General features: G+C 40.2%; 1 protein-coding gene across 4 annotated transcripts in view; it reads right to left on the reverse strand.

Moving 5' to 3' along the window:
- Positions 1 to 22,856: 22,856 nt before the first annotated feature.
- The window catches only part of LOC107800555 (26S proteasome regulatory subunit 6A homolog), a 40,818-nt gene continuing 39,001 nt past the window's right edge, over positions 22,857 to 24,673 (reverse strand). For 2 of the 4 annotated variants that reach the window (XR_012699257.1, XM_075230822.1), the window contains exon 9: positions 23,759 to 24,001. Coding sequence is in view for 1 of the 4 variants with exons in the window: in XM_075230822.1 (XP_075086923.1) it covers positions 23,991 to 24,001 (11 nt within the window). In the remaining 3 variants the exon portion in view is untranslated. Of the gene's footprint in view, positions 23,578 to 23,758; positions 24,002 to 24,673 lie in introns of those variants that run through there. The other 2 variants (XR_012699256.1, XR_012699258.1) reach the window with 2 other exon arrangements.

Genomic DNA, 24,673 nt, shown 5'->3' on the forward strand with positions numbered 1-24,673 from the left:
AGCAGCGGCCCAAATGGCCTTCTCGTTCACGATGGCTTGTCCCCCAGCCTTCGCGTTCGCGAGCCTGGGCTCGCGTTCGCGAGCATGGGCTTGAGTTCGCGTAGAGCATCTGACCAACTCCCCCAGAATCTCATAACCCTACGCGTTCGCGAGAGGCTGGTCGTGTTCGCGAAGGGTAAACCCCAGTGCTTCGCGTTCGCAACCAAGTCATCGCGTTTGCGATAAAGGAGTTCTGACCCTATCCCAGTTTTCCCTGCGCGATCGCAGGAGTACCTTCGCAATTGCGAAGCACAAAATCTCAGACACCAAATATCAGCAAAACCAGCAGATCCTCTAAGTCCAAAATCGATCTGTAGCCGGGCTCCAAATCAAATATGCACACAAGTGTAATAACATCATACGAACTCGCTCGCGCGATCAAAACATCAAAATAACACCTAGAACTATAAATTAAACATCAAAATGCATGAAATTTTCAAAGAAACTTAAGAACTTTCAAATTCACAATCGAGCGTCCGAATCATGTAAAATCAATTCCGTTTTGCACCAAATTTTGCAGACAAGTCATAAATAGTAAAATGAACCTATAATAAGTCCCGGAACCTAAATCTGGACCCAGTAGCTATAAAGTCAACATATGGTCAAACTTTGGAATTTTTAAACCTTTAATTTACTAGTTTTCAACAAATCACATCAAAACAAGTTAGGAACTTCCAAATTCAATTCCGGACATACGTCCAAGTCCCAAATCACGATACGAACCCAGTGGGATCGTCAAAATACCAATCCGGGTCCGTTTATACAAAATATTGACCGTAGTCAACTCAAACTATTTTTAAGGCAAAAAATCACACTTTCTTCAGTTTTTCACATAAAGGCTTTTTTGAATAAGACACGGATTGCACACGCAAATTGAAAAATACTAAACGGAGCTAATCGAGGTCTCGAAATATGAAAATAGAGGCTAAAACTCAAAATGATCTATTGGGTCATCACAGTCTTTGACAATACAAAACACATGGTCAACCTCACATCTCTAATCACACTTACCACCCAAATTAATTCCTTACAAGGGTACCAACCAGAAACGACCGCCTGACCACTATAAGCTAAATATTAATGGAGCTTAATGATCGATTAAACTAAGAAAGGATCCGGGGGGGGGGGGGGGGGGGGTTCCGCCATTACACTGATGTATTACAAGTTGAGCTACTAGCACTCTTCCATGGCCTAACAATTGCCCTTAATCAAAATTTTCGACCATTAGTCATGGAAACAGACTCACAAGTATTGGAGGGTGTTTGGATTGGCTTAAAAGCTGGTCAAACCAGCTTAAAAGTACTTTTTAGGTTATTTTGGTGTTTGACAAATACAAAAAAGTATTTTTAAGCCAAAAAAACTAAAAATAAGTCAAAAGCAATAAGTTGGTCTATCCCAACTTATTTTTTTGGGCTTAAAAGCTACCTGAGTTTGACCAAATAATTTACCCTATTATCCCTTACATACTTCTATAATTACCAAAGTACCCTCTCTAACCTCTAACCCGTTTATTTTTCTTCCCATTTCTTCCTAACTGGTATCATAACCTTAGGAAGATTCTAAATTGATTAGCAATACTTGTTTCTCAACTTCAAAAGTTTTCTAACTCCTTCAGATTCCATTTTTGATTCATTTGCCTAATCAAAAATGAAAGCAGAAGGCAAGAAAGTAACTTTTACGTGGTTCTTCAATTTTGAAAAGTACTTTACGTTACTTTACTTAATTTGTGGTAATATTATATGAATTGTTTATATAATTCAAGTATATTTTTTAATTACAATTATTAATTGATGTTTTACCTAATAAGTACTTTATATTAATTAAAATAATTTTATCTAATAAGTATTATAAATTAAACTGAATTGATATACAAATTAATATGCATTTGAGTTAATTTAAAATTAAAAATGCATCAATAAGCTTATTTTTAGTGTTGATAACTTTAAGGGCATCTCGATCATTTTAACATGAAAAAAGTACTTATCAGCACTTGTTTACCAAATATTTTAATAGCTTTTTTTCAGTTTAAACACTTCTATCCAAACACGTTACTGCTTATTTGTAAAACAAGTTCAAGAACTTAAAAAGTACTTTTAAGCACTTATACTTAAAAGTCACTTTTTTCCGGCCAATCCAAACGGGCTCTTGCTCCAACTTATTACTCAGGGAAATCCAAAACACTCACATTTATTTACTGCATGCAGGTTGATGCTCCATGATCTTCAAGTACAAAATCTTGTCCACACGTATCGAGAGGGTAATGGAGTGGCGGATGCACTAGAAAAATTTGACAAAAAAAGGATGGAATCCTATTCACAAGATGTTATAGTTTTTGAAAACCCTCCACCTTTTATCTTACCACACTTAGATTTTGATGTAAAAGAAACGCGAACTACTCGTTTAGTCCATCCTACTGTACTTCGTTAACTTTACCTATTATAAATGCAATTCTCCGTTCCAGCAAAAAAAAAGTTTCTTTAGACTTAATGCAAGTAAAAAAAAGTTCACTCACAACGGGACTGGAACTCTCAACCAATGGGAAGAAAAGCTAATCCTCTGTCACTGGCACCTCGTCCCTTTTGTTACAGAGCGTAACTGTCACGGGCCCATTTCCTTACGCTCACCAGCAGCACCGATTCGCCCGTGCGGCGCCTGAAATTCCCCTTGCTGCAGGCCAGCCTATTTCCTTTCCCAGATTTTCAAGCACGATCCTGTGCCTATTGGTGGAACTCGCCCATGGGGCTCGCCCCAACTTGTGCCGCCCGTAAGATGTCTAGGCACTTGGCCCTAAATATGTCGTGGTGCTTCATCTTAGGATCTCAATCCATGCGCGCCCTGGGGGAATTGGCTTAGGACATGTCTTGTCCTTCGCCCAAGACTGAGCATCGCTCCCGTGTGCACAGCCCAATCCTCAAGCTTACACTCGCCTAGTGCATCCGCGACTAGCTCGTGCCTCGCCCGAGTAAGGCAACCTTTAGCCCTTGACCATTATCATGCGCGTCTTTCGTGCCATGCCCATACATAGCCCTCGTGACACGTTTCCATCCTGTCTAGTGCAGTGTTGCCCCACAACTGCACCTTTAGGCCAACGAACCCTTGCTTGCATGGTTGAACCCAAGCCATGCTCACAATTCGACACATGATGCCTCTATGACAAGTGCGTCAAGTATCCAATCGGCACTGAGGTCTCCTTCCAACATTCGGTAGCCCGCGGGGCTGGCCGTCCCACACATCGAGCCTCCAGCACCTACTTGATGCCCAACGCTAGCCCGAAGGCATCATGCCGTCCATAGAGTTCCCAAACTCGTATGGATACCTTTGACACTCCTTTGAGTCATCTAGGCAGGCCCTTGAGGTTGTCCCCAAGGTAGCTCGTTCGATACGGCTTGGTGGCAGCACGTATGGGGGAGGCAGGTCGGAGCTTCCATTACCTATACCCCCCTTATATATGCTTAAAATTAAAAAGCCCAAGTTGCCCGAGTAGACAGTTCTACGTCAGACAATCAGAAGAGCCTTTTCTCACCAGATCTTAGCCGAAGTTACAACCCCAAAGTGCGGGTTGTGACATCCTCCCACACTCATAATGTCATCATCCCCGATGACACATCATGGCCTACGACATCCTGGAGTCTGCCCTCTCATTTTGGCTCCCTAAGTATCTTCCAAGCCTGCCCCATTTCGGCTCCCTTTGTCCTGTGGGTTGGACTTCCTCGAAGTCCTGTCTCAAAAGGAGTTGTGCCCCATGCACTTCTCCCCTAAGTATCTTCCAAGCGTGCCTCTGCACTTCACCTCCATTTGATGTTCACTTGGAAAGTGCCTCCGCACTTGCACCCTCTGGTGTCTCACTTTGTAGTTGACCCACACTAGTCAACTACACCATGACCCTCATGGCCTTCATGTCCGTCTGAAGCTTTTTCCTTCAATGGTAAGTACCTCAACGTGCTTTCTGGCGCTACTCCAGTAGCCTTTGGCTCCCGTAGCCTTAAAGTGCCCTCTGGCATGGCTCCCGTCGGCATTCCGCCAGCTCTTGGGATGACTCTTGGTAAGTACTACATTCTCAAAGTCATAGCATCGCCGCATTCCCGAACAAAGCTCTTTGTTTTCCAACTGTCACTTCCTCAACAAGTACCCAATGCTCCCGGTAGTACTTCAATACTCGCCCTATAGACAGGTACTCTCTTGGTCCTGCTAGCACGGCTTCCCGGTTCGGTGTACCTCGCACTTGGACTCTCAACAGTCCCCGATCATTCGGCGTACCCCTTTCTAGAATGATGACACCTTCTAACTTGGAAACTCGCCCAATTCCAAAGCTTCGCTATACCCTCGAACTCGTTTCCTCACCTTGGCAATGCCCTCAGGCAGCTCACAAGTCTATCCCGTAGGAAAGACACTCAACTGATGCGTCGCACGCATCCTTGGCAAGATCTCTGCTTTGATCATGCCCAAAGTTTATAGTCCACGGCTCCCACTCTTTTGCAATATGGTTGCACGACCTGGCAAACATGGCCTTCTCTTGACCATCCGACTCATCGGCATATCACCTCATTCAGTAGCGACCTAGACTTTCGAAAGACAATTGAATCACCCATTTCTTTCTTCGACCAGTAGTATCGGGTTCTCGATCTCTAGTGGCATATGAACATCAATCTCTGCTTTGACGCGATCTCCGCACTGACATCCAAAATGTACTCGCCATCTCCACCCTTGCCTTGACATTGTGCCATGGCATAGTATGGCCTTAATCAGCTCTGATACCACATGTCACGGGCCTGTTTCCCTACATAAGCCAGCGACACCAATTCGCCTGTGCGGCGCCCGGAGTTCCCCTCGCTGCAGGCCAGCCTATTTCCTTTCCCAGGTTTTCAAGCATGATCCTGTGCCTGTTGATGGGACTCGCCCAGCCTGTTGGTGGGACTCGCCCATAGGGCTCGCCCCAACTTGTGCCGCCCGTAAGATGTCTAGGCACTTGGCCCTAGACATATCGTGGCGCTTCATCTTAGGATCTCAATCCATGCGCGCCCTGGGAGGATTAGCTTAGGACATGTCTTGTCCTTCGCCCAAGACTGAGCATCGCTCCCGCGTGCATAGCCCAATCCTCAAGCTTACACTCGCCTAGTGCATCCGTGACTAGCTCGTGCCTCGCCCGAGTAAGGCAACCTTTAGCCCTTGGCCATTGTCATGCGCGTCTTTCGTGCCATGCCCATACACAGCCCTCGCGACATGCTTCCATCCCGTCTAGTGCAGTGTCGCCCCACAACTGCACCTTTAGGCCAACGGACCCTTGCTTGCATGGTTGAACCCAAGCCACGCTCACAAGTCAACACATGATGCCCCTATGACAGGTGCGTCAAGTATCCAATCGGCACTGAGGTCTTCTTCTATCATTCGGCAGCCTGCGGGGCTGGCCATCCCACACATCGAGCCTCCAGCACCTACTTGATGCCCAACGCTAGTCCGAAGGCGTCGCTTCGTCCATAGAGTTCTCAAACTCGTATGGATACCTTTGACACTCCTTTGAGTCATCTAGGCAGGCCCTTGAGGTTGCCCCCAAGGTAGCTCGTTCGATATGGCTTGGTGGCAGCACGTATGGGGGAGGCAGGTCGGAGCTTTCATCACCTATACCCCCCTTATATATGCTTAAAATTAAAAAGCCCAAGTTGCCCAAGTAGACAGTTCTACGTCAGACAATCAGAAGGGCTTTTTCTCACCAGATCTTAGCCGAAGTCACAACCCCAAACTGCGGGTTGTGACAGTGACACTCTATACATCAGTACCATTTATTATACATATACACATATAGTTTCTGGCTAAGCTTACGGGTGACATATTACCCCAAATCTAGTACATAGATCCGCCCCTGGTTGGCAGTAATGTTGGACTCAAGAAGTTGGTTTGAGGTTTTTTAAGCTACACTGGTGCAGATGATAAGAATTTAAAGAAAAAGACAAAAAAATCGTAAGACAATAAACAGTTTTAAAATATATAAATAGTAAATTTACCATGGAGGATGTGCAAATATATTTAGGAATCACCAAAATGTACAGAGCATTTATTTTCTTTTTCATTATTTTTATGTTTTATTTTTTATTCAAGTTTATAAAAATTTACAAAAATGATCTTGAATGATATTATCTATCCATCACAAATGCTTAATGTTTTATTTAGACCTTATTATTGAAATATTGGTAGTTTCTTCATCGTTTTACGACACATCTATCTGTCACAAATGCTAATTTTTTCTTTAGACTTTATTATTGAAATATTGATAGTTTCTTGATCTTTTTATGGCACATGTTTCTCGTGTTGTGACAAATAAAAATACACATGCAATCTCCTCTTTGAGATAATACATTACAACCCAATTTACCCAGACATGATGGTACCCTACAATCCCCCGTCGGGCAAATCAAAACGCAATTATCAATTAAAATGCATTCCCAGCAATAGTTATTAAAATCTAACAAGGAAAAAGACATAGATAGATAATATCAATATTTGAAAACTGATACAACGCAAAAACTCCTAAATAAATTTTCAGAAATTATAATACAAGTCATGAGCATCTAAGAAAAAATAATACAACATTGTCCGAAAGAAATACATAATGTGTTTGAATGGAAATTAACAAAAATCAACTCTAAACTACCACGAACTACTGGAAGCTCATCACTGGAATCACCAATGGATCAAAATCTGCTCCTCACGCTATCCATTGGTGCAAAGAACCATATTTGCATGCATAGTACAGAAGTATAGCATGAGTACAAGAAGTACTCAGTAAGTATCATCGATTGTCCCAACAAAATAGTAACAAGGGTAACATCAAAAATACTAATAATATAGCACAAAAATAATATAAGATAGATATGCACAAGTCCGACATTAATATGATATGCATCTAGTCTTATTGAATCAGGCATGATAAACCATAATCATAAATAGACATTTCTAGTACTTCATTATATCAAACATGTGCGCACTGATTAGTGAATTCTAAGGGTTTAATTTGGTTATATTTCGTATGGTGATTAGTCATTTTTTGAGTAATTTTAGTGACATTATTATTAGCAAACTTACTTTTTATTATTACAATATACAGAGAAGTTGTGAGCTTACACGTTAGAAGAAAAAAGTAAAAAAGTATATTTTTGAAGTCAAATGGTGATAATTAGTGAAGATTTAAGCAATAGATTTTGGGAGTTAGAATTTGGAGCAATATTTTCTGTAAGTAAAACATGACCCGAATTAAAACAGACTATATCTGCCAATCCACAATGAATTTTATCATAATTCCTGAAAGAATATCTAGAGCTTCGAGCCTAGGTTCTAATGATTCAAAAAATTTGTCATTTGTACTCTCCTACGCAAAGTTATGATTTTCTATTTGTAACAACTCAACCTCTCTTTTTGTATTGTTAAGTATTATTGCATGTTTCGAGACTTTCCTTAGGTTATATGATATTTTGGAACTTGCGAGTATTGTTGGTGGGAGATCCGAAGGGCTCGGGGTTTTTGCAGCACCATTGCATTCAAATTTGAGTTTATTTAAGTAGTTGCGCTTGGCCTCATATTTCGAGACCTTGGACAGACCTATATAGTACTTACAAACTTGTCGGAATGGCTTGGAGCGGTCCGGGAGGCCCGGGTGAGTTTCGGGTCATTTGGGGTGAAGTTAAAAGATTGTAGAAAATTCAGGGTAGGGAAATGAGCGTGTGTCGTTCACCCATCGCATGCACAGTAACTGCACTTCCACTCTTAGTAAAATGGGGGAAAAAACTTTTTATATAAATTTTTAAATAACAAACGGATTAAACCACTGAAAACTAGACTGAAAGAGCTACCATTTTTAATTTTGAAGTATCTCCAAATTCGTTATAGATTGGGAGATATACATTTGCGAAGCCGGGCCAAAATTTCATGCCCGAGAAGACATGGGAGTGCGACACACAACCATTTTCCCGCAGGCATAATTTTTAGACAACTAGAGTTCATGTTCGTTGCTATATTTTTCTTGGCAGACCTGAGACAGTTGTATCTAATGTGGTCATTACAATTATTGTTTCAATCTGTAATACATGTGTTTCAGTGTTATTTGATCCAGGTTCTACTTATTCATATGTGTCATCATATTTTGCATCATATCTAGGTATGTTTCGTTATTCTTTGGATATTCTTGTTTATGTGTCTACGCCTGTTGGAGATTTTATTTTTTTATTGGGTTTATCTGTCTTGTGTGGTTACTATTAATGGATAAGATACAATGATTGATCTCTTATAATTGGATATGATGGATTTTGAGGTGATCCTTGGCATGGATTGGTTATCCCCTTATGTCATCTTGAATTGTCACACGATGACTGTAGTCTTAGCTATGCTAGGATTGCCTAAGTTAGAGTAGAAGGGTCACTTGGTCATTCTACGAGTAGGGTAGTTTCATTTTTGAAAGCACAATGTATGGTTGAGAATGAATGTTTAGTATACTTGGCTTTCATTCAGGATGCTAATGCGGAGGATCCTTCCATGGATTTGGAAGTAGTGGTAAGAAAGTTTCTGAATGTGTTTTTTTTGGATCTATCGGGTATGCCATCAGATAGAAATATTGATTTTGATATTAATTTGGTGTCGGGCACTCAGCCTATATCTATTCTATCATACCGCATGGCTCCAACTGAATTTGAAGGAGTTGAAGGAGCAATTAAAAGATTTATTTGATAATGAATTCGTTACACCGAGTATTTTTCCCTAGGGTGTACCGATATTATTTATAAAGAAGAAGGATAGTACTATAAGGATGTACATCGATTATAGGCAATTGAACAAGGTTACCATCAAGAACAAGTATCCATTTCTTTGTAATGATGATTTGTGATTAGTTTCAAAGTGCTAGATTGTAACGACCCGACCGATCGTTTCGAGCACTTGCACTTCGCTCGTTAGTTTGAGGGCATGAGTAGCTCTGTATGATGTATTATGACTTATGTGAATTGTCAGTTTTGCTTTTCATGTTATTCGGAATCGATTTAAAAGGATGAATTTCATGATTTAAGCTTTAAGATGGAAGAGTTGACCAAGTTTGACTTTTGTGAATTTGACCCCGGAATAGGGTTTTGATGATTCCGTTAGGTCCGGATGGTGATTTTGGACTTGGGTGTATGCCTGAATTTGTATTTGGATATTTCTAGAAGGATTCGGCGCTAATCGGCGAAAGTTGAAAATTTGAAGGTTTGGAAAGTTCATAAACTTGATCGGGAGTTGACTTTGATGATATTAGGTTCGGATTGTGGTTGCGGGAATATGAATAGCTTCGGTATGTCATTTGGGACTTGTGTGCAAAATTTTGGTTCATTCCGGGTTGATTTGATATGTTTCGGCGTGAGTTTTGAAAGTTGAAAGTGCAACGTTCATTCTAGTTCGAATTGAGTTGCGATTTATCGTTTCGATGTTGTTGTGTGTGATTTGAGGCCTCGAGTAGGTCTATATTATGTTATGGGACTTATTGGCATATTTGGACGGGGTCCCGAGTGGCCCAAGTGTGTTTCAGCGGAAATTAGGGCACATCTACGGCCCTGCAGAAGCAAGATGGAGTGCAGAAGCGCATTTGGCTTTGCACCTGCGGTTGCGCAGAAGCAGATGGAGATCCGCAGGTACAAGGGGTTGGCTGGCTAGTGGAGTCTGCAGAAGCGGAGCTCGTGTCATAGAAGCAATGCCGCAGAAGCGGCTCCTGTGTCCGCAAAAGCGGAAATGATTAGGCAGAAGCTTTAAATCGGGAGTTTGGTCGTTTTGTTCATATTTTGAGATGTGGGACTCGGATTGAGGCGATTTTGGAGGCAATTTCATCACAAGGATTTGGGTAAGTGTTCTACACTCCGTTTTAATTATATTTCGTAATTTTATCTTCATTTTTGGAAATTAGATTATGAGTTTTAAAGATAAAATTGGGGATATTAGCCTAAAGCTTCATAGAGTGAGTTTTTGAGTTTTGAATGTCTATTCACAATCGAATGTGAATGAAACTAGTATGGTTGGGCTCGTAATTGAATGGGTTATCAGATTTTGTGAGTTTCATCGGGATCCGAGGCATAGGCCCGGGCTGGGCTTTTGGGTCGATTTTGGGCTTTTGATTAAAGATTCGATCTTTATCGATTGGGTTTGTTTCCTTTGGAGTAAATTGATATATTTGAGTTGCTTGTGGCTAGTTTTGAGCCGTTCGGAGGTCGGTACGAGCGAGATGGCATTTTTGGAGCAGCGCTTGGCTTGCTCGGTATTGGAATTGGCTTGTTCGAGGTAAGTAACACTTCTAAACTTGGAGTTGAGGGTATGAACCCAGATCATACGTGTTATGTGATTTGTTTGGAGGTGATGCACATGCTAGGTGACGGGCGTGTGGGTGTGCACCGTAGAAATTATGACTCAATCGATTCCGTAGAGCTGTGTAGTCAATTAACTTGTATTTTTCATGTATTTTTTATGTGTTAGAGAAACAGAGTTGTGACTCACGTTAGAAATCATGCTTAGGTAAATGGTAGTATTATTGGGAACCACTGAGGTCATTTCTGCTGTCGAATAATATGTTTAAACTGTAATTTCATACTCAGTCATATTCATTCATTGCATATCATATCTCAGTCTCTGTTGTTATTTATTGATACATCATATCATCATTTTGGGCTAGTTTCATGACATTGTGTGCCCGAGAGACTGCAGAGATTGATGACCGAGTGAGGCCGAGGGCCTGATTTTGAGATATTGATACTATAGCACGTGAGTTGTCAGTGCAGCACGTGAGTTGTCCGTGCGGATTTTAGCGCTTGGGCTGAAGGAGCCCCTCCGAAGTCTGTACACACCCCCAGTGAGCGCAGTTGATTATATTGAGGGATGGATCTTCCCTGGGCATAGATCTTGCCCGAAGCACTTATATTTGGGGATGGATCTTCCCCTACGCTGGATTGACCCTATACAGTACTGAGTGACTGACTGTCAGTTCATATATATATATATATATATATATATATATATATATATATATATATATATATATATATATATATATATATATATATATATATATATATTTAGGATGGATCTTCCCTGGGCTGAATTGGCCATATACAGTACTGAGTGACTGAGCGTTTCGAGTGATTGAGCATGATGAGTGAAAAGTGTGATACAGTGAGATTGAGTAGTCTGAGAGTGAGTACATGAGCTCATCACTGAGATACATTCAACTTGACATGCATACTTGAGATACATGCATATAGATGTATTTCTTTTTGCCACTCCGGTTGTTGGTGTCATTCATGATTCCACCTGCATATTGACATGTAGGCATAGAGATGTAATTTCCTCATGCCATTTGATAATGAAACATCTTACCGGTTGTTGAAAAGTTTTCGGGAAAAATCACAGTTTTCAAACTTACTCATAAATTTGGTGATTTCGGTAAAGGATTTGGGTTTTCACTAATATACTTGAAAAGCAAGCCTATTTTTCTAGAACTGTGAACGAACTGAGCATTTTATCTCTGAGCTACTTCTTTTATTACTTCCATTATGTTGTTATGAACTGTTGTTGGCTATTGGTGTTGGACCCCGACTAGTGTTCTAGCTCGTCACTACTTTCAACCTAAGGTTTGGTTTGTTACTTATTGAGTACATGGAGTCGGTTGTACTCATACTACACTTCTGCACCTTGCATGCAGATATTGGATGTTGATGTTGCTGTGATAGACGGGAGCGGGATTTGAAGACGTACCTGAGTTCCGGTTGTAGCTGCCTCTTGTTCATGTTAGACTTAGATTTATAAAAATCTGTTTATGTACATTTCGAACAGATGATGTATTTATTTCATACCAGCTTTGTAAATTCTAATCTTAGAAGTTCATAATTTATACTACCAGTCCTTGGGGAATGTATAAAGTTCAGATATTTTCTTTCACTTAATTGTCTTATTAAATTTTATTGGAATTGGATAGTTATTAATTGGCTTACCTGACGGGTTGGGTTAGGTGCCATCACGACTAGGTGGATTTTAGGTCGTGACAAGTTGGTATCAGAGCTCTGGGTTCATAGGTTCTACGCGTCTTGAGCAAGTGTCTAGTAGAGTCTTGCGGATCAGTATGATGACGTCCATACCTATCTTCGAGAGGCTACTGGGCATTTAGGATAAATTTTCCATCTTTCTTTCCTTATCGTGCGGTATTGATTCAGCTTGAAGTGTAACTCTTTGAATTCCTTCCACGCATTCATATGCGCATGTGAGGGCTCAGTATCAGCTATGCATCGACGGCTTGTGATTCCATGGATAAGGTGCGAGATGTAATTTTGGCGTGTTGATGATGGGACAGTCTAGAGGACTTCAGGCCGAGTTTTGGTTGTAGCTCAAGCATGGGTATTTCGGTTGTCTGAGCCCGTACTTTTGGACTTATATGTCCGGTAGCGTCCCTATGAGTGGAATTTGTGGCTCGATGAGTGGCTGGATGGCTATATGGTGAGCATGATGTGACTGCGGAATGTGTTCAGATGGTTTGATTATGACGAGAATAGCTTGCTTGAGATGTAAAAAGGACTATTGGGTGCTAGATTTTTGTCTTGATGTGACGTATGGTCTCGAGTTATGAAAGTGTTGAAATATTTTTCATGTTGTTTAATTGTGCAACGAAGTAGATTTTCATGCCTTGTTGTGAGTTCAGATTCAGCAAGATTAACTGATAGCGTAGTAATCGTGGCTGCGAAAGGGTATAGCAATATGTCAATTGGAGGCTAAGCATGTGGGTTATCTCCTGCGGAGCAATCTACGGAGGTGTGATCCTTATAATGTTGTGTGGAGAGTTTCCTTTCTACCAGCGGGGTATATATATTGAGATTTGAATTTGAATTTGGTTGAGAAAGTTGACATGACCGCCATGTGGATGTATGCGAGCTTAGTAGATGATTTGAGGTACTATATGGTTTGTGTTATGTGAGCTTATGAATGATTTAGTTGAATCTCCCTGCGGTATTATGGTAGTAACAGAGTATGGGTATGGTGAGTTATCAGATGTTCTATTCTATGGCATTGAGCTAAGTGGGGGAGTCTGCTATCGATAATTTGATTGCATGGTTGCGTGTTATATTGGTTTTGGTCTGAGGCATACTTGTGGAGCGGTTATTACTTGAAGAGGTTGAGATCAAGGATGACCCGAGTAAAGAAATTTCTGGATATGGGATGTGTTACACTTTATGGGTATATAGGAATCATTGAATGATTGAGTTGTTATTCGTGAAGGATGTAGTGCGCGTGTAGTAAGAAATTGCTCGGTTTCTTAAAGGTGTAGATTACTTCTTAGGGTGTTGGTGTGCTAAGGGGGCACAGGTCATTCGGCCCGTTCGGCCGGTACAATTGAGATTTGAGCAAAGTGGATGACTCCCGAGAAGGTTCTAATGGATTCAAGACTTTTATGTAGCAATTGTGAAATATTTTCCGGATTTGTATATGGCTAGGATCTGAGAGTTTTCATTGGAAGGTGTCGAGACTTGTGGCATTTCTATATCATTATGGATTCTACATTTCAGCATCATAAAGGTGAAGGAAAACGACTTTAGATTCACAGAAGGTCTCTTCAGAGTGGGTGTCTCGGTTGTGGTACTTTTGGGGTGTTTAAGAGGGAATGCAACGGCGTATAAGCCTTAGGATGGTGTGGTTTCATTCTAGGATCTTTTGGGGTAAGTCTTGGTTGAGGATCATGGTATTATGGCCAGGAGGAGTGTCAACTTGAGGGTAATTCGGAAGGAACATGAAGAAATATGGTAGCCTGGTAGTAGGTTGGATCAATAGGGTAATGGTATGCTCGATTCTTTTGGTTCTCATGATGTGGTGAGTCTCTACAGGTGTTTTGTAGCAGTACTCTTGGGTTTGGAGACTCGCGTGGCATGGTTGAATTAGAGAGATTTAGTTCTGACGGCTTGATTGTGTGCAAATGGATTTCAATATGCCCTCAAGGATTTCTACCACGGTTAGAGGTGTATATTTCCTACCAGCGTGAGGAACATGTTGCGTATTGTGATTTTCTCCTGGATGAGATCAAATGGAAGGTTCCTGGACAGTTGAGTATGTAGTTTGCTTGTGACTCAGAGTTGATTATGAGATTCTCGTACTTTTCCTATGATGGCATGATAGATATGGCGTGTTATGTGGGATTGAGATTTGCATGTGCAAGGTCTTAGGTCCGTTTTGAAGGGAAGATCATAAATTCTTAGACGGCATGGACAGTTTTCGATGTTTAGATTGATGTTATAACTGCTTGGTAATTCCGGAGAAGGGTGCGCATTTCAGAAGGCGCATTGTGTGTTGACTTACAGATGCTTCATTTGGTATTGCGGTACTCGCCTAGTTGATCGACTGCTGATATTCAGATTTTGCTATGTGGAAGAAAGGATTATAGAAGTATTCTTCGTGGGATGGTCGTGTATGAGATATGTTTTAGACATTCGGGCGGGGGAGTTGGGATAAGATATGGTGAATCATCTGTTCTATGGATTTGGAGACCAGGAGTTCTTAGAAGCATATTGATTCGTGGTTGTGGACTGTGAAAACGTGGCCAAAGCTAGCCAGATTATAGTATATGTTATGGTTAGGTCATTATGGACTTTCGGAGGAGTATTTATCTATTTCTGGATGACCATAGTTGATTTGGGGTCTATTGGTAGGCCCAACGAGGATGTGTATTCTACACCAGGTCGGATTGGTCGACTCTGTACTGCTATTATTGGGGAATGTGCCATTCAGTTAGAGTGGATCTTATCCGTGCTCTGATATGATCTATGTGTTACTCTTCTATGCCACGAGGGATTTGGATCTGTTGGTTATATGCACACATAGTGCGGTCCTATTTGGGCCTTATAACGGAATTCGAGCAGAATGGTTATTGGGGTTCGGAATGGTTGAATGCGCTTTGGTTATGGCCTTTGTCTGGTTATGATGTATGGTGTTATTTTCTTCTCGATGGTTGCGGTCATGCACTTTTGGTACTATAAGTCAAATTGCGCGTGGTTGTTGATTTTGAGCATGGTGGCTTGAGGTATTTCATAAGGACCAGTGTTTGGATGGGGTCACGCATTGCAGCGAAAATATGTTGAGATATGATCCTTTGTGTTAGATTCGTGCGTCTTGGTACTACTATGTAAGATGGATTTGCAACATTGCGGTTGTGGTGGTACTTGTTGAACTTGCAGGGTGGTTCTCTCGTTTGAGTCATTTTTCATTTTGGGTATATTTGAGTTGTTGCTTATTGGTGCACGGATTGCACAGGTCGTGATTCTAGGTAGTATTGGTCTGGCATGTCGATAGGATAGTTGGGCTTGATAAAGTGAGGTCATTGGACCTAGAATGGGTGCCATCGGATTTATTTACAGTACATTTGAAAGGTTAATATCGCTGATCGGCTTAGAAGTTGGCTATAGTTCTTGTCGAAGGAGAGGGAGCTCCGTGTCTTGTTGATCTGATGAGTGGTTATGAGTTTTTGCGTTCTTATTTCATCGTCGGCAGTGTACGAAGATTTTTGAACGAGGTTTTGTTTGAAATGAGGTTATTACCGATAATGAGTTGTTTTGAGAAACTAATGTGATCGAAAGTTATTGCTATGAGTATTTGAGTTATGTGATATATCATGTGATTTTGTCTTGTGTTATATTTATGACTTGATGTAGTTGGTTCAGACTTATACAGTGTATAGATGCGAGATTTGGGACTTATAGAAAATTTTGGATGTTGGAAATTGAATTCTGTGGTTTACAGGCTTAGGTTGAAGTAATGATCTTAAGTTATGTTGAGTTTTCAGGCCTATATAGAATAGGGTGACGTGGGTTCACCCCCGGGTATGTGCAGGGTAAGGTTACACGGTAGTTTGACGGCTTTGGAATAACTCTTGGCACTTTCGAGGACGAACGTATGTTTAAGTGGGGGAGAATGTAACAACCCGACCAGTCGTTTCGAGCATTTGCATTTCACTCGGTAGTTTGAGGGCATGAGTAACTCCGTATGATGTATTATGACTTATGTGAATCGTCGATTTTGGTTTTCAGGTTATTCGGAATCGATTTGAAAGAATGAATTTCATGATTTAAGCTTTAAGATGGAAGAGTTGACCAAGTTTGACTTTTGTGAATTTGACCCAGGAACAGGGTTTTGATGATTCTGTTAGGTCTGTATGGTGATTCTTGAGTTAGGCGTATGCCCGGATTTGCATTTAGATATTTCTAAAAGGATTCGGTGCTAATCGGCGAAAGTTGGAAATTTGAAGGTTTGAAAAGTTCATAAGCTTGATCGGGATTTGACTTTGATGATATCGGGTTCGGATTGTGGTTCCGGGAATTTGAATAGCTTTGTTATGTCATTTGGGACTTGTGTGCAAAATTTGGGTTCATTCCGGGTCGATTTGATATGTTTCGGCGCGAGTTTTGAAAGTTCAAAGTTCATTCTAGTTCGAATTGAGGTGCGATTCATCGTTTCGATGTTGTTATATGTGATTTGAGGCCTCGAGTAGGTCCGTATTATGTTATGGGACTTGTTGGCATATTTGGACGGGGTCCCAAGTGGCCCGAGTGAGTTTCAGATGATGTTCGGATCATTTTCGTTTCATGTTGCTGCTGAAGGCATGTTGGTTCTGGTGCTTCCGCATCTGCGGAAGAATGGACGCATAAGCGAAGGAGAGCTTTGTTACACCCCATGTTTTCGTACGTGAAAGTACGCCATAAGTAAATTGATGGAAGCTCAAAAATGAGATGTTACATCCCGTATTTTTGTATGTTGAAGTTTCGTCGTAAGTTAATCGACGTAAGCTCGGGAATGAGATTATTTTGGGATTATAAGTATTACGCTATTTCAAACAAGGGATAAATAAATTCGTGAAGGTGAGAGGGTAAGCAAATCGAAGAAATAAATTTTCGTCGAAGTTTGACATTTTGGGATAAAATACGGCCCGAGCTATAATACCCCGATATTTATGGAGTAATGACATACAAGGTACCACATGACCATAATAGTAAGGTGTACACAGTGTGTTAAAAGTGAATAGTATTTTAAGTAATTTGAGACAATTCTTAATTATGTGGGTAATTGGTTAATTATTGGGTAATGGGATATTACCTAATTAATTAGGGATATATTGGATGAGGATTAAAATTGCATTATGTGGCACCCCCCCCCCCCTTCAAATTAAGTGACTCATAGATCTAGTTGAAAGGTGGCAAGCTAAAGTGTTAAATACAAGACACTACATCCCTCTACGTGTAAAGACATAAAAGATTGGCATTTTGGCTTCATTTGGACTTTAGATATTCAAGTAAGTAATCTTATAATATTTTCCTATTGCAAAGATTACAAAACAGACGTTAAGAATATATATAAAGAGAATTCATAACATCTTCAACCAATTCCTACAAGGATTCCAGCGTTAGCAACCTCAAACCAACGTGATTTCAACAAGATTTCTTGAAACAAAAATTCCAACGAGATTTCTTAGCACCTTAGCAACGTGAGATTTTGCGATTCTAAGGGAGTACGGTGCAACCTTTTCCAAGAATATCATACGGATCTTTCCCTACTTCGGGTATGTTAAGGCTAAGCCCTTCCTTCATTTTGGCATGATCTCGTAACTACATGTGTTTGATAACGAGGCATAAAGAGAAGTTCATACTCCCGAATTTATATACATTATCCTAGTCTCATAAATTATAGTATTCTTCTTATCGGGACTTCATATCATCGAGCTATAATCGATGGACAGGCCCCTATTGGGCAACCTCTGATCAGATGGTAAGTTATATACCGAGCCTGATGTGGCCGAGCGCCTATGAGCGAGCCCAGTTGGCCGAGATACAAAGCCTAGTAGGGCTGAGCGCCTATGAGCGAGCCTACTACGGCAGAGCAGTTATATATATACCGAGCCTTATAGGGTCGGACAACTATTTTACTTACCATATTGGGAGAGTTGAGTCAGTATCAGCAGGTGAGTATATCTTCAGATTATCTTTGACTCCCAGTTACTTTCAGTTATTATATTATCAGTTCAGTTTCAGCTTTCAGTATATTGCCTTACATACTCGGTACATTATTTGTACTAACGTCCCTTTTGCCTGGGGACGCTGTGTTTCATGCCTGCGGGTCTCGATAGATAGGTCGAGAGTCCTCCAAGTAGGCGATCAGCTCAGCGGAAGATGTTGGTGCACTCCATTTGCTCTGGAGTTTCTTGTTTGGTCAGTATGATTTAGATGTGTATTATTTGGTATGGCGGGGTTCTGTCCCTACCCTTATGACAATTATGTATTCTTAGAGGCTTGTAGATAGATGTCATGTACGTAAAAGATTGTATGGCCTTGTCGGCCTATGTTCAGTGTACGAGTGGTTATTTTGGTCTTATAGGCCCATATATCTTATGTATAAGTTGGTATTACATGTTGTATTCTACTTATCTCACGGCAGCCTCTCCGGCTCAGTTATCTATGATAGTATGATACAAAAAGATACGTTATGTTGGTACTCGGTTGAGTAAGGTACCGGGTGCCCGTCGCAGCCTATCGATTTGGGTCGTGACAATCTTGGTGAGGAAAGTTGCAGAAGCGGAAATTGGGGCGCATCTGCGGCCCCGCAGAAGCGATGGTCTTGGGCGCAGAAGCAAGATGGAGCGCAGAAGCGCGTTTGGCTTCGCACCTGCGGCTGCGCAGAAGCGAATGGAGATCCGCAGGTGCGAGGGGTTGACTAGCTAGTGGAGTCCACAGAAGTGGAGCTCGTGTCGTAGAAGCGACGTCACAGAAGCGGCTCTTGTGTCCGCAGAAGCAGAAATGACTGGGGAGAAGCTTTAAATCGGGAGTTTGGTCGTTTTGTTCATATTTTGAGATGTGGGACTCGGATTGAGGCAACTTTGGAGGCAAATTTTATCACAAGGATTGGGGTAAGTGTTCTACACTCGATTTTGATTATATTTCGTGATTTTATCTTCATTTTTGGTAATTGGATTATGAGTTTTAAAGAGAAAATTGGGGATTTTAGCCTAAAGCTTCATAGAGTGAGTTTTTGAGTTTTGAATGTTGATTCGGAGTCTAATTTGAATGAAACTAGTATGGTTGGGCTCGTAATTGAATGGGTTATCGGATTTTTGAGTTTCATCGGGATCTGAGGCGCTGGCCCGGGTTGGGCTTTTGATTAAAGATTCGATCTTTATCGATTGGGTTTGTTTCCTTTGGAGTAAATTGATATATTTGAGTTACTTGTGGCTAGTTTCGAGCCGTTCGGAGGTCGGTGCGCGCGAAATGGCATTTTTGGAGCATCGCTTGGCTTGCTCGGTATTGGAATTGGCTTGTTCGGGGTAAGTAACACTTCTAAACTTGGAGTTGAGGGTATGAACCCTGATTATACGTGTTATGTGATTTGTTTGGAGGTGTCACACATGCTAGGTGACGGGCGTGTGGGCGTGCACCGTAGAAATTGTGACTCAGTCGATTCCGTAGAGCTGTATAGTCAATTAACTTGTATTTTTCATGTGTTAGAGAAACGGAGTTGTGACTCATGTTAGAAATCATGCTTAGGCAAATGTTGATATTATTGGGACCCACTGAGGTCATTTATGCTGTCGAATAATATGTTTAAACTATAATTTCATACTCAGTCATATTCATTCATTGCACATCATATCTCAGTCTATGTTATTATTTATTGATACATCATATCATCATTTTGGGCTAGTTTCATGACATTGTGAGCCCGAGAGACTGGAGAGATTGATGATTGAGTGAGGCCGAGGGACTGATTTTGAGATATTGATACTATAGCATGTGAGTTGTCCGTGCGGAATCAGATATTGATACTATAGCACGTGAGTTGTCCGTGCGGATTTTAGCACTTGGGATAAAGGATCCCCTCCGGAGTCTGTACACACCCCCAGTGAGCGCAGTTGATTATATTGAGGGATGGATCTTCCTTGGGCATGGATCTTGCCCAAAGCACTTATATTTAGGGATGGATCTTCCCCGGGCTGGATTGGCCCTATACAGTACTGAGTGACTGACTGTCAGTTCATATATATATATTTGGGATGGATCTTCCCTGGGCTGAATTGGCCATATACAGTACTGAGTGACTGAGTGTGTCGAGTGATTGAGCATGATCAGTGGAAAGTATAAGACAGTGAGATTGAGTACTCTGAGAGTGAGTGCATGAGCTCATCACTGAGATACATTGCATTTGACATGCATACTTGAGATACATCCATAGAGATGCATTTCTTTCTGCCGCTCCGGTTGTTAGTGTCATTCATGATTCCACCTGCATATTGACATGTAGGCATAGAGATGTAATTTTCTCATGCCATTTGATAATGAAACATTTTACCTGTTGTTGAAAAGTTTTCGGGAAAAATGACAGTTTTCAAACTCACTCATAAATTTGGTGATTTCGGTAAAGGATTTGGGTTTTCACTGATATACTTGAAAAGCAAGCCTATTTTTCTGGAACTGTGAACGAACTGAGCATTTTATCTCTGAGCTACTTCTTTTATTACTTCCATTATGTTGTTATGAACTTTTGTTGGCTATTCGTGTTGGACCCCGACCGGTGTTCCAGCTCGTCACTACTTTCAACCTAAGGTTAGGTTTGTTATTTATTGAGTACATAGGGTCGGTTGTACTCATACTACACTTCTACACCTTGCGTGCAGATATTGGATGTGGCTATTGTTATGATCGACGGAAGCGGGATTTGAAGACGTACCTGAGTTCTGGTTGTAGCTTCCTCTTGTTCATGGTAGCCTTAGATTTATAAAAATCTGTTTATGTATATTTTGAACAGATGACGTATTTATTTTATACCAGCTTTGTAAATTCTAATCTTAGAAGCTCATGGTTTGTACTATCAGTCCTTGGGGAATGTATAAGATTCAGATATTTTCTTTTACTTAATTGTCTTATTAAATTTCATTGGAATTGGATAGTTGTTAATTGGCTTACCTGACGGGTTGGGTTAGGTGTCATCACGACTAAGTGGATTTTGGGCCGTGACATAGATATTCGCTAAGATTGACTTGAGATTGAGTTATCATCGGATGACTATTAGGGTTTCAGATATTCTTTAAAACTCATTATGGTCATTATGAGTTTTTGGTACTATTATTTTGTTTGACTAATGCTCTAGCGTGGATTTGATGAATCGAATGTTCAATTCTTTTATGAAACCAATTATTGATGATATCTTGGTTTACTCTCATAGTAGAGAGGAAGCATGAGCAATATTTGATGATTGTACTTCATAACTTGAAGGAAAAGAAGCTTTATGCAAAGTTATCCAAGTATGAGTTTTGGTTGGATTTGGTTATATTCTTGGGTCACGTAATGTTTGGTTGTATTAAGATTTATCCTAAGAAGATTGAGGAGGATCAGAATTGGCTTAGGCCTACTACAGCTACGAAGATTGGGTTTGATAGACTATTATCATCGTTTTGTTGAGGGATTCTCATCCATTGCCGCTCCATTGACTAAGTTGACTCATAAAGATGTTCCTTTTAGATGGTCTAATAGTGCGAGGAGAGCTATTAGAAGCTCAAACTTGCTTTTACTACAACTTATATATTGGTGTTGTCCACATGTTAAGGGTCATAGATGATGTATTATGATGCTGCACACATTAGTCTTGGTGGTGTATTGATGTAAGATGATAGAGTGATTGCTTACGCATCATGGTAGTTGAATCCTCATGAGAAGAATTATCCAGCTCATGATTTGGAGCTAGCAGTTATTGTGCATGCATTCAAGATTTAGAGGCATTACTTGTATAGTGTTTCATGTGAGATCTATACTAATCAATCGTAGTCTACAGCACTTGTTCAAGCAGAAAGATTTAAATTTGAGGTAGAAGAGATGGTTTGAGTTGCTTAAGAATTATGATATCACTATTTTGTATCATATAGGTAGGTGAATATGGTGGCAAATGCCTTGAGTAGAAAGGTGGAGAGTATGGGTAGTTTGGACTTTGGATGTCCATGCCTTCACCAATAGATATTTGAGATTAAATATTTTTTAGCCTAGTAAGGTTCTTGCTTGTGTTGTTGCACTGTCATCTTTGTCTGAGCGCATTAAGGCTCGTCAGTATGATGATAACAATTTGCTAGTGCTTAAGGACACGGTGCATCGAGATGGTGCCAATAAGGTTATCATTTGAAATTATGATGTTATGCGACTCTAAGGTCGGTTTTATGCTCCTAATGTTGATGGATTGAGGGTTGATAGTTGAGAAGACTCACAGTTCATGGTATTTTATTCACCCAGGTGCACGAAGATGAATCATGATATGAGGCAACATTAATGGTGACAGAAGATGAAGTAAGATATTGTTGGGCATGTTTCACGGTATTTGAATTGCCAACAAGTCAAGTATGGACATCATAAACTAGGTGGTTTGACTTAGAAGATAGTTTTACTGGACTGAAAGTAGGAGCATATCACCATGGACTTCGTGGTATGCTTAGCACATATTTTGAGGAAGTTTGATACTATTTGGGTTATTATTGATAGGCTGAATAAGTTCGCACACTTCATAACAGTGTTCAATACTTATACTTCGGAGCGGTTGGCCAAGATTCATATCCGGGAGATAATTCGTTTGTATGGTATATGTTATTCTAAGGTTGCAACGTGACACAATAGGGTAGGGGGAGAATTGTGTCTTATCCAATTTTTGCGAATCAAAAGAACTAGGTTCTTTGATATACCCAAAACCGATACAAACGGCTAGTGAATTGCAGAATATAAAGATACAATGATTTTTGCGTGGAAAACATCCTTGCTCAAGAAAGTAAAAATTACGACCTACTCTCGTAGGATTTTATTTCAAAACTTCACTAACTTCAAAGAGTGGCTTTATGTTATATCTCAATAACCAAGAAGACTAACTCTAGTACCCTAACCCTTACAATCAACTCAAGTGTAGTGATCCCTTTCTAAACTAACTCTAGTCTAGAAAGCAAAACAAAAACGTCAGTATTGTGCTAATCTATGATTACACTTCTCAAAAGAAAATAGGTTACAATTCAAGAATAATTGACTTAATCTAAGAGCTGAAGAACTAGGCAGCTTTTGTCTTCAGGAACAAGTTATTTAGTTGAGCGGCTTGAATCCTTGAGAAGATCTACTTGTTGTGATTCCTATTTCCAAGAGTAATATACTTGATCTGCATGACTAGTGTAATTCTGGAACGTCGGGAATAGATATCTTTATATAGGTGTGAGGCTGGCCGAAATCCTTCTCCAATTAATGCTACAAAACCTAGAATATTTCGGTTAAGAAAAACCTCTCTTTATTTGATATGGTTTCCTTATTTATTTCCATCTCCTTAACCTTTTTCTTCTTTGCAAGTTTTTCTTATTTGTTGAAACCCTTTTTGAACATGAATTTCTCCAACGAGTATTTTCCTTGTTGTGCATGATGTACCACTTTTACGGAATCCAACTTGCACAACTTTCCCCCTAAACTTATTCACATCTTCAACAATCCGCTTCATCCACTACTAACCTGGTTCCTTCATTATATGCATATCAAATCTTAATACACTATTATAGAATAACAAACAACATCAATAAAATCTAGTTCTTTGAAAATATTTGTTAATCATCAAATCTTAATTTAATGCTAGAACATGCTCATCTCAACAAATTTTTCATTTTTGATGATGACAAATCCATGTGCAAACTGCCCAACAGTTTGAATAAATTTTCTGCTTTCTTTATCTCAAGAACTAGTTTCATTGTGAACATTCTTGTACAGTTCGTCCGGTTCTGCATAGGTGTAAAAACTCATCTTTCATTCATCGCAATCCTATAGATGGCTAGGCCTAAAGCATTTTAAATTATGCAAATAGACACACTTTCAACACAGCTTTATCAATTCAAGTGCATAAGAACTAGGTTTGTTCATCAGCATATGTGCACATCCTTAACTTCTCCCTTTTGGCATCATAAAAAAAAAAGCATTAGCATATTCAAAAGCGAGAATTAAGAAATATCAAACTCATTGTTACTCGAGCTACTCTATCATGCACATAATGTCAAGAGCTCAGACATTTAATCTAATAAATTATCCATATTTTAAAGAAACAAATTGAGCCCAAAAAAGCAAAAATTATATTGATTTATATGTTGTACCATATTAAGCTCAAAGTGCCCAAACCATAAGACGGTGGAACAAACACGTCAAACTTCCACACTTCACAATTAAGTAAAAAAAATATTCCATAATCTTGTCTTAGAAGGTACTGGGAACAAAAAGCTGCCTAGGGACAAGACTTAAGGACAACTAAGAGAATGGAGGACCAGCTGCTTCATCTTCTCTTTAGGTTGTCTATTCTCTTCCTTCAAAGAAGCAATTTCAGCCTGTAGCCTATTCTTTTCTTCATTTGGCAACAACCAACTCCTCCAACAAATTTATGATCATGCTCTTGCTATTTGTAAACAATGGTATTGCAATTCAGTCATACTCCCTCTGCCCATCAAGCATGTCCTTCTTTATCCCCATCTTTGGTGCTCTCAGAGGGACCTTAAAGTGTTCAAACACTTTAGCCAGCAGAAATCCATATGGCAAGGCATGAGTGCCTTTTAATTAATTAGTTGCTCGTGCCA

This window comes from Nicotiana tabacum, chromosome 15 (assembly GCF_000715075.1).
Source record: "Nicotiana tabacum cultivar K326 chromosome 15, ASM71507v2, whole genome shotgun sequence".
Lineage (NCBI taxonomy): Eukaryota > Viridiplantae > Streptophyta > Magnoliopsida > Solanales > Solanaceae > Nicotiana > Nicotiana tabacum.